Source organism: Frankliniella occidentalis, unplaced genomic scaffold, assembly GCF_000697945.3.
Source record: "Frankliniella occidentalis isolate FOCC.00 unplaced genomic scaffold, Focc_3.1 Scaffold28, whole genome shotgun sequence".
Lineage (NCBI taxonomy): Eukaryota > Metazoa > Arthropoda > Insecta > Thysanoptera > Thripidae > Frankliniella > Frankliniella occidentalis.
Genome location: NW_026267158.1, coordinates 995,849 through 1,004,515, shown reverse-complemented (window position 1 = coordinate 1,004,515; position 8,667 = coordinate 995,849). Strand labels below are relative to the sequence as shown.

At 44.3% G+C, this 8,667-nt stretch overlaps 3 protein-coding genes across 7 annotated transcripts in view; 1 reads left to right on the top strand and 2 right to left on the bottom strand.

Moving 5' to 3' along the window:
• Positions 1 to 1,631: 1,631 nt before the first annotated feature.
• Positions 1,632 to 4,424, bottom strand: LOC113202882 (leucine-rich repeat and WD repeat-containing protein 1-like). 3 transcript variants are annotated; one of them, XM_052265588.1, is made up of 6 exons: positions 4,277 to 4,424; positions 3,368 to 3,443; positions 2,902 to 3,268; positions 2,609 to 2,825; positions 2,246 to 2,508; positions 1,632 to 2,172 (listed from the first exon to the last, which is right to left on the bottom strand). In XM_052265588.1, exons 3-6 carry the CDS (start codon positions 3,260 to 3,262, stop codon positions 1,913 to 1,915), a joined length of 1,101 nt encoding a protein of 366 aa, XP_052121548.1. In that variant the 5' UTR covers positions 3,263 to 3,268; positions 3,368 to 3,443; positions 4,277 to 4,424; the 3' UTR covers positions 1,632 to 1,912. The 3 variants fall into 3 exon arrangements, with proteins under 3 accessions (XP_052121548.1, XP_052121549.1, XP_026273112.1); XM_052265589.1 differs by lacking the exon at positions 3,368 to 3,443 and having other exon boundaries at positions 4,277 to 4,416; XM_026417327.2 differs by lacking the exon at positions 4,277 to 4,424 and having other exon boundaries at positions 3,368 to 3,579.
• LOC113202858 (minichromosome maintenance domain-containing protein 2) lies at positions 3,689 to 7,697 on the top strand. Of its 2 annotated transcripts, XM_052265584.1 has the most exons (11): positions 3,690 to 4,139; positions 4,289 to 4,410; positions 4,547 to 4,683; positions 5,056 to 5,300; positions 5,374 to 5,441; positions 5,511 to 6,057; positions 6,525 to 6,687; positions 6,767 to 6,896; positions 6,981 to 7,108; positions 7,296 to 7,476; positions 7,549 to 7,697. In XM_052265584.1, exons 1-11 carry the CDS (start codon positions 3,926 to 3,928, stop codon positions 7,648 to 7,650), a joined length of 2,037 nt encoding a protein of 678 aa, XP_052121544.1. In that variant the 5' UTR covers positions 3,690 to 3,925; the 3' UTR covers positions 7,651 to 7,697. The 2 variants fall into 2 exon arrangements, with proteins under 2 accessions (XP_052121545.1, XP_052121544.1); XM_052265585.1 differs by lacking the exon at positions 7,549 to 7,697 and having other exon boundaries at positions 3,689 to 4,139; positions 7,301 to 7,466.
• Positions 7,661 to 8,667, bottom strand: part of LOC113202846 (phosphopentomutase) — a 4,749-nt gene continuing 3,742 nt past the window's right edge. For both annotated transcript variants that reach the window (XM_026417285.2, XM_026417287.2), the window contains exon 12: positions 7,661 to 8,667. In XM_026417285.2, coding sequence (XP_026273070.1) covers positions 8,600 to 8,667 — 68 coding nt within the window. In that variant the 3' untranslated portion in view covers positions 7,661 to 8,599.

The following is an 8,667-nucleotide window of genomic DNA, read 5'->3' as shown; positions in this document are numbered from 1 at the left end:
CAAATTTAGGCATTCTGCTCCTTTTTTGAAATCTCCCGCAACTTTAGCAGTTTTTCTCTTCTTGATTAGAGTATGGACGGTGTATGAGAATTATATAGGAAAGAATCATCGAGTGGAGAATAAACCTATGGTTTTTTGATACATTTGTACAAGATTTTAGTCGGAGTTCGCATTTAATCGAAAATACTGCATAGTTTAAGAGTCATAAATTTTGATGCGATGATATTACTTGAGAAAACGAAGTGAGGTTTAAAATTTGGCGCGCTTCATCCTAGCCGGGGATTGGTTCTTCTAAAAAGCAGACGACATTGCGGCATCTAGCAGCCCAAAACTTGTAAACCGAATTGTTTTCGGTACTTCTTACTTGATGTATAAATGTTCATCATAACAGTAAAAGAACATGACTGGGACTCCCGAGACTGTTGAAAGTAGTGGTTCAAGTGAAAATTGGTTTAAATCTCTGATACGGGTGAGTGTCATATTCAATTTTGTTTGAGACTATGTAACCAAACAAGGTTAAGATATCTACAATAGTAAACCCTCATTCCTAATGGACCAATTTATCAATTTCCATTGATAAATTTTTCCTCGGTACTTCCTGAGTGTTGACAGAACTATAGGAAAAACTTAAGTTCTGGGGGTTTTTAGTTACAGTTTTCTCTAAAAAAATGACTTTGCAATGAAAAATGTTACCAATGAATCAGAGCGTGTTATACAAAGGACTAAAATCGTACAATACTTTTAATGATTGTTGGTTAAACATACTCTATAGTATAGTAGGCTACTTCCTTACTTCAATGTTTTATTGTATATCATTTTTCCTCACAATAGTAACTTTCATTCTTATTTTAACCACCTGCTCTCTAATTTTATCTTGCCTCCAATTGCTTTCATGTCACATAAATAAAAACACAGTAGGGTAGTGGTTTACAGCAAATGCATTCAGGTGGATTTACGACAGCATCGCAGCAAGCGTAGCTCTACCGCTAGCGTTAAAGCAGCATTCGTAAGATCCCCTTCCACTCCTCCTTCACCCTGTTCTGACCACTTCTCTAGCGTTCATTCAGGCTAGCGTTACAGCGTTGACATTGTAAATCTCCCTTTATGAAGCTATGAATTCACCCACCATAATGTTATTTCTTTGATAGATTTTGATAGATTACGACTGTTTTGTATAAACTTTTTGATTGTTTCTTCTATCTTTCAGCCTGTAGCTGAATCATTTCAAAGAAATGATTGTAATGGTTCAGCATATGAGTTAGGGATTGAATGCGCTCTAGCTACATATCTTATAACTGCATTTGGTCTCAAGAGGAAACAGTCAGCATTTAAATATTCCATGATATCTTTTGTTGTTGTGCCCTTAATTGTCTGGTAAGTACATAAAATATCTCGTCCTTTCTTTAAGCTAAATTCAGGGTCATCTATGAACTGTGTTGAACATTTTTTTTTTTCTTTTTGAAATGTTTTCAGGCCTATCTGTGTTGCAAGAAAGGCGCCACCGCCCAAGGAAGAACTAAAACCGAGGGAATTATAGTTATATATCAAATTGTAAAATGTCTGTTTCAATATCAATAAGAACTTCAATTGAGTATGGCATTGGATTGCTTTACTTAATAAATCATGATGTGTAGCATTTAATCTGTTTATATTTTTATTTTTTTTGATACAGTGGGGTGGTACAAGATTGAAAATATAAATATGGGCAAATTGTAAAGTTCATGATTAAAACTTTCATCATCATAATTGGTAATAAGGGTATTCAGACAGAAATATACCACACATGCAGTGGTAACATAAAAAAACATAAAACAAATCAAAAACAGACAATCAACAAATGCAGATCATAGCATTTAAAACTCACAATTTTAAAGATTTAGGCATAGCCAAGGCCTGAGATACATACGTATACTCAAGCACGTTCTTTCTTCCAAACACATATGAGGTTTGTGTTAGTCACAGCTACTATATATGATCCATTATAGCTTACCACTACTTTGTTGATGACAACTTCATTGAGCTCTACCATCCACTGGGAACTTTTGTCATCAACATCTGGCCATGGAATAACAGCCGATTGTTCTTGTTTCTTCAGAGATTGGGAAAATACTTCCTTCAAGTCGTACAGCCAAATGTTACCCAAATCATCACCACAAGCAAGCAGACCAGATACTGCAGGCAAACAATATTCAATATTAACATAACATATAGTATTTTTTTAAATTTAAGTAAGAGTAATACTTACATAAAGAACTGCCCAAACTCATGAAATAGTTGTCAGTCTTGCTGTAGTCTAGGATATGAGCAGGTTGAACCTTAGTATGACCTCTGTCCCCACAGTGATCTATAGCTTCCTCTAAATCCCAAAGATAGATACTGCCATAAAGAGCACATTTAGAGGCAACTATTTTTCCATTTTTAATTGGTTCAACTGAATCTACCAACTGCCCATCGTGTGAATGGTGAGTCCCAGACATTGTGGGGAAGTTGAATTTCCATGCCTTGATTCTACAAAAGAGATTAAGTTTGACGCAACACAAAACAACAGTCTTAACACTACACTAAAAATGCAGGAAATACGATGTGTTGAAATCTTTTAACAACTTACTTGCATTTGGCATCATTTACATCCTTTAATTCAAGGGACCAAGCTGCAACACCATTATCAGTGGCTGCTAGAAGACACACACAATGTCGAGAGAATGACATATTAAAAATTTCACTCTGAAGACTGAGTGTGTGCAGATGTGAGAGCTTCATGTCATAATTAGGGAGCGAGAGCTCTCCTAGATCCCATATGTAAACCTCTCCACTGCTAAACGCACCTGAAAATATAAGAAGGCTTGTATGAGTCCTCACAAGTTTATCATGGTCTGACACACTGTATAAAATGACACGTACCACATAAAATAGATGTGGACAAGGGATGAAACTGAACTGAGCTGATAGAAACAGAAGATGATTTCTTGAACTTTTGTTCTAAACAACAAACTTGTCTTGACGGATAAAGTATGTGTAGTACACAATTTAGTCCAGCCACTGCCAAAACGTTCCCCTTTTTCTTCGTTTTATTTAAGTCATCCTTAATGAAAATGGAGGACCATGATAGCGAATAAAAGTCTTCTTTAGCTTGTTTAGAATAATGCTTTGCAACAACGTTTTGGGTTTTGACATTGATGACACAAACACTGTTGGATCCACAGGTCGCAATGACATCTGTGGTCTTCTCAGGGAAATCAGGATGGGGCTCAAAAGCACACATCCACACCTGAAAATCATAAAAAAGGTAAAATGTAAAAATGCAATTCAACATTGATTATTATTATAATTTAATTAACTGAGCAACAGTGAAAGTGAAGTACAATACCTTAGAGTGCCGGTCATTTTTATCCCCCTTTATTTTAGAGTGACATTTTAAGAAAGAAACCGGCTCATACTCGTATCTGGGGTCAGAGTAAAAGGAATCCGTCTCCATAATTCTTCCCACTCAGCAGAGTTAAAATGTAAATATCACTGTACTATACGTATACTACATAACCTCCACACAACAACAACAAATAACAAATCTTTAGTAGAAAACCCGCGCTCGTGTAAGTCCGGGATTACCACCCTGCCAGCACGAACAAACAAATGGGACAAATATTCTGATTCTATTTCCATCCCGCTACATTTTTCCATACTAGATATCGTGTAAATCGTTTAGTTTTTTTTTAAATCTTAAATCAGAAACCATGAAAAATACATGAACAACACCAGTATATTTTTTGTGTTGGCAACATTTAAAGGCGGGTTTTTCAGAGCACTTGCGCAAAAACGAGTGGAAAGAGGGAAAACAAGGTGAGAAGGAATGAGAACTGGCAACCACATTTAAAGTAGTTCAGAAATCTGTTGCTTTATATTTTAAACCAAAACGACATTGATAAATATGGAGGAATATTTGGATCCTCCTTTTGAACAAGAGGTGAGAAGAACTATCGTAAGACACATGGACGCCAACGGAACTTTAGCAAGTCTGGAGCAGGCAGGCTTCAAATTCAAAGATAGCCTTGAAGAGTATACCGAGGGCAAAAGAAGTGAAGCCACACCGCCCTTCATCTTTCCAATACCTCTGGATGTTGCGGAATTAGCCGAGATATCATGTGAGTACTTCATTGCAAGTCTCATACTATTCTCCACCTTTTTTCTTTTTGGCTAGGTATGGCCATAGGCCATAGGCCGGCCTAACCGAGAGCGCAGGTTAGGTTTAGACTATAGGACCCTACGTTATGCTTCATACCGTGAGTTGCAGGTGAAATGGGGTCCTTAGTCCTGGAGAAGCCGCGCCTGGTGCAGGAGCTGGTCAGGGACGTGGTTCACTGCGCCCTGACAACACTCTGCCCCCTCCCCGCCCTCACGCTAGACCAAGTACAGGTACGTCATTACGGTAACTCAGTTCCCGGTGGCTTCCGCCCGGTGCTAAGGAAAGATGTTTTTTTTTTTTGTTTTGTTTTTTGTTTTTTCAAGTGTTTCCTGCGCTCACACATGAAACCCTTTTCTTGTCGAACAGGTGGCGCTACGGGTGAGTTCCTTGCCCGCCGAGCGAAGCCTACGGACGGACGGCACGAAGATCCCAGCGCCCACCGACAGACGTCTACTGCTGCTCCAGGGCGTGGCCGTAGCCGTCACCACCCCGACCAAGTACACGTGAGTGTCCCCCTGCCGCCGTCAGGCCACCGGCGTCGAATCACTCTAGAAGGGCACTCGCCTGAAAATCCAAGGGTACACCAATACTTCTGTTTTTAGCAGATGATACCTTGTATACTTAATAAATATTAAGAATATATTAAGTAACTTTAAGGTAGCTTAAACTCTCGATAAGCAGGAAAGAGAACTAAAAGCAAAACCAGAAATCACCTTTTTTGTGCGCTGGGGGAATGGTGTCCGAGTGACTGGCTGGCGTGGCTGGCTGGCTGAGTGTTGCATGAGAGGAAATAAGAACATAGCCCTCTTTATAAATTTGTATCATCTGCTTTCAAGATTCGATTCTTGATTGAGATTTTTTCTTGAAATGCGCAGGCGCAGTGCCGTGTTCCGGTGCCCCGTTCTCAGTTGCCCCGGCGCGGCGGGGGTGCGCGTCTGGGGTCCTAAGGCGTCGCGGCGCCGGTGCCGATTCTGCGCCGGCGACGCCGACGAGGCGCCGCGGGGGCGCGACGTCGGGGACCAGGTCGAGGCGCTGCTAGTGCGGCCCGACGCGCTGCAGGCGGCCGAGGCGCAGGAGGGCCGGCCCAACCTCAGCCACCCGACCCTGGTCAGGTTCTGCGGTAAGTACAGTGCCTTTGGTCGGGGAGGTGGTGCCCACATGTCCGTATTACGTTCGTTTTCTGCTCCTGCCAGACGACTTGGCCCTGCCAGAGACCCTGCAGTTGGGACAGCGCTACGACGTCGTCGTGCTCTCGAGCGGGGTGAGTCCATGTGCATGGGCATGCCGGGTGTTCTTCTGAACTGGTCCTGACCACGGGCTTGGGTCGCAGCTAGCTGGCCCTGCTGAGGCGTGGGGTGTCCGCCCTTGGGTGGACGGCGCGCTGCGCCGCGTGGCGCGCGGGTTGCGCTCCGACCCGCTGCCGGGCTCCATCCAGGGCGTGTGGGTGGAGGCGAGCGCCGACACCGAGTCGCCGTGGGCCTTCGCTGTCACCCTGGCCTCCCAGGTGGGCGGCGACAGGTACCCGGCGCACACCTTCCTGCACCTCAAGCTGGGCATCCTGCTGAGCCTCGCGTCCCAGGGCCTGGACCACCCGCCGGTGCCGCTGCTGGCCGTGGGCAGGGACCCGGCCGGACAGGTGCTGCTGGCCCGCGGAGCGCGCCTCGCGGACCGCGCCGTGTGCATCACCAGCGCTGCGGACCTCACCCGGCTGCCGGCCGCACCCGCCCTCCCGCGGCAGCAGCAGGCGTCGCGCGGGCGCGCGGGCCCCGCGGGGGCGTGGCTCTCTGCGGGGCCTCTGGTGCTGGCGCGGGGCGGCATCTGCTTCGTCGGCTCCTGGGACAAGTGGAACCGCAGCTCCGCGAGCGCCATCACTGCAGGTACGACTCCCTTCCTCCTCCCCCGTCATTATTGGGGTTCCGGTGCGGCGAAAGCATTGCCATTTTGCCGGTGGTACCCTGCCGTTGCGTGCGGTTCCCCACAATGAACTCCACCCGAGGGAACATTCGGCATCAGGAGAGTTCTCGCACCTGGAGCCCCGACACTTGGGCGCTCTCAGGGTGGGCCGTCATCTTCACACGGCTGTTTCGCGGGTTGGCCTACCCAGCAGGTGGTAGGCGCTACCATTAGCGTGGCCTCGTGAAACGTTCATTGTGGGGACACCTTACCTTGACGGGCGGGACCCTGCCTCGCGCGCTCTCGCACCCGCCCTCGGCGCGCGCCCATAACGGCCAGCGGCCAGCGGCTCGGCGCCCGCGGAGCGCGGGATAGGCAGTCCCGCAGCGCTGCTCCGTGGAGCACCGTGCCTACCCCTCACGTTGTGGTCCTCTGTCTGGCGCCCCGCTAGCTCTGGAGAGCGGCAAAGCAGTGCTGGAGTGCCGCGACCTGGCCGGTGCGCAGCTGCCCGGGGCGGGACCCAGCGTGCCCCTGCAGTGTGCCGTCTGGGCGTACTGGAGCCCGCCGACCACGAGCAAGCCTTCGGACCTCCTCACACTGCGCACGTTGCTCAAGTTAGCATATTTCTCGAACCTTGCTATGGTAATTGCCGTGTTGTCTCCAGAGCTTTATTTTATTTTGCTCGTACTACAGTACGTTAGGTGCGCCGGTTCTCGCTGAGACTGGGTCTGAGGAGGAAGCTTTCGATATCTGCGAACATCTTTTGATCAAAGCTAGAAGGGAACAAATGTCAAGTGTCGTTTTGGACAGCGATATGAAAGAGGTAACACGGGCGTTAGTTTGAGTTTTGGCTCCACTTTATTTAAACCTATCAACTTTGGCAAAGTCGTTCCTTTCTGTCCCACAGTTTCTGACCTTAGTAAATGCCCAACCTGTTGCTTTAACAGATGAAGCATCTCGTCTCATTCGGGATTATTTTGTAGCCAGCAGGAGGGTCCGCCCAAATTGTTTACCAGTGACAGCTGTAGGTACAATGTGAGTCAATAGTGATAAAGATTACACTTTTTTACAATAACCCAAACTATGTAAGCCTCAGGTTAAAAGTATCACAGGAGTTGATTTAGTTCACTGTTGCGTGACCACAATATGATCACTGCGTGTTCCTTACAAGTGAGTTGAAAACTAGACGCACAAAACCTGTTACTGGTTTTACTATTCTCAGGGCAGCTATGGCAGAAGCTTTGGCTAGAATCTCACTAAGGGTTGAAGCTACGTGGGCTGACGTTGTCTTGGTTGTTTGGATGTATGAAGTTGCATTTACATCTCTCTTTGGCTCATGCCTTGTCAGTCCACTGCCTGATATATGTGGGGTGCCTCTGGATGCTGAATATCTCACTTATCAGGTAACAAAAACTCTTTGTGTTCAAAAAATCCGAGAACGTATACTTTTTATCTGTATTTTTTTGTCTTTCTAGATGGATTGTCGCCTCAATAGTATGAGAGTTTGGCTTGATAATTATATCAAGTTAATCTTGTTAAGCAGTCTTCGTGTTGACCATGAGGACATAGGAGGATAATTAGCAAACCTTTTAAGTTTTATGCTTCATTGTATAATTGTCTTTTCATCATATCATTTGAACACTCATATTGTCACAAAAGTGTATTTTAAAAAAATAATAGATGCACAGGAAATGAATTTTAAAGAACTCTGCCAGTGTATAAATTGTTTCTGCAGTTTTAAATGCTTAAGTTTACTGAATGTATGATATAACTTCACTTCAGTCAGCCAATTTAAATGAGAACATTCCATAAAAGATCAATTACTTGTCATTCTTCAACTCAAATCATTCACAAAGGTTTCAGGCCACCCACACAAAATAAATTAGACCTAGTGCTACATGGAAACTAAAACTTTCCACAGCATAAATAATAAATACAATGCATCACATAAGAAAGATCACAACAAAACATTAAAACAATGCAGGGGGACTACAGATAGGAACCAACTCACTTAGTACGGAATGAGACATGAAAAATTGGCATGACTAGTTGGAAAAAAACGCCAGCATGAAATGTTATGCTGTGTAATCAAACTAGAGCTACTAATATTGCGATAAAACGTAACTGATTTTATAAAAAGAGGTACATTTTTCAAAATACTGAAAGTTGCTTAAATAAATAGGATTGGCTTATAAAATAAAGCCACAACACACACTGATATATTAATGATAAAACCAGTACATTTTTTTCTCAAAAGAAAAAAAAAATCATGCAAGCAATACATTATAATTATGACACTGATGTTCAAAAGAGGCATACACAGACACCAGAAACACACCACGTTTCTTTTTTGTTTAAATACTTTTAGGCAAGCACTTTTGAATAAGAAGGGAAAAGGATAAAAAAAACTCAGTAAAGTTTTGCCATATTCAACACAATACGCTTTCAGTTCAAGATGCCAGAAAACCCTTTGAAACCAGTGAGCAACTTTCTTCGAAATGTGTTGATGCCAATTCCAATGGGATGCTAATCACTCTTTGGAATTATGCCATTTAACTCCGGCTGCAAATATTCATCAACAACAGCAGTCACCA

Excerpts from the sequence above, each read along its gene's own strand:
- LOC113202882 (XM_026417327.2), bottom strand. The coding sequence starts at position 3,475 with ATGGAGACGGATTCCTTTTACTCTGACCCCAGATACGAGTATGAGCCG. Across the intron at positions 2,826-2,901 it reads GTCCACATCTATTTTATGTG|GTGCGTTTAGCAGTGGAGAG; the intron begins GTACGTGTCATT and ends TTATATTTTCAG. Across the intron at positions 2,509-2,608 it reads GTAAATGATGCCAAATGCAA|AATCAAGGCATGGAAATTCA; the intron begins GTAAGTTGTTAA and ends TCTCTTTTGTAG.
- LOC113202858 (XM_052265584.1), top strand. The coding sequence starts at position 3,926 with ATGGAGGAATATTTGGATCCTCCTTTTGAACAAGAGGTGAGAAGAACT. Across the intron at positions 6,688-6,766 it reads ACACTGCGCACGTTGCTCAA|TACGTTAGGTGCGCCGGTTC; the intron begins GTTAGCATATTT and ends CTCGTACTACAG. Across the intron at positions 7,477-7,548 it reads CTGAATATCTCACTTATCAG|ATGGATTGTCGCCTCAATAG; the intron begins GTAACAAAAACT and ends TTGTCTTTCTAG.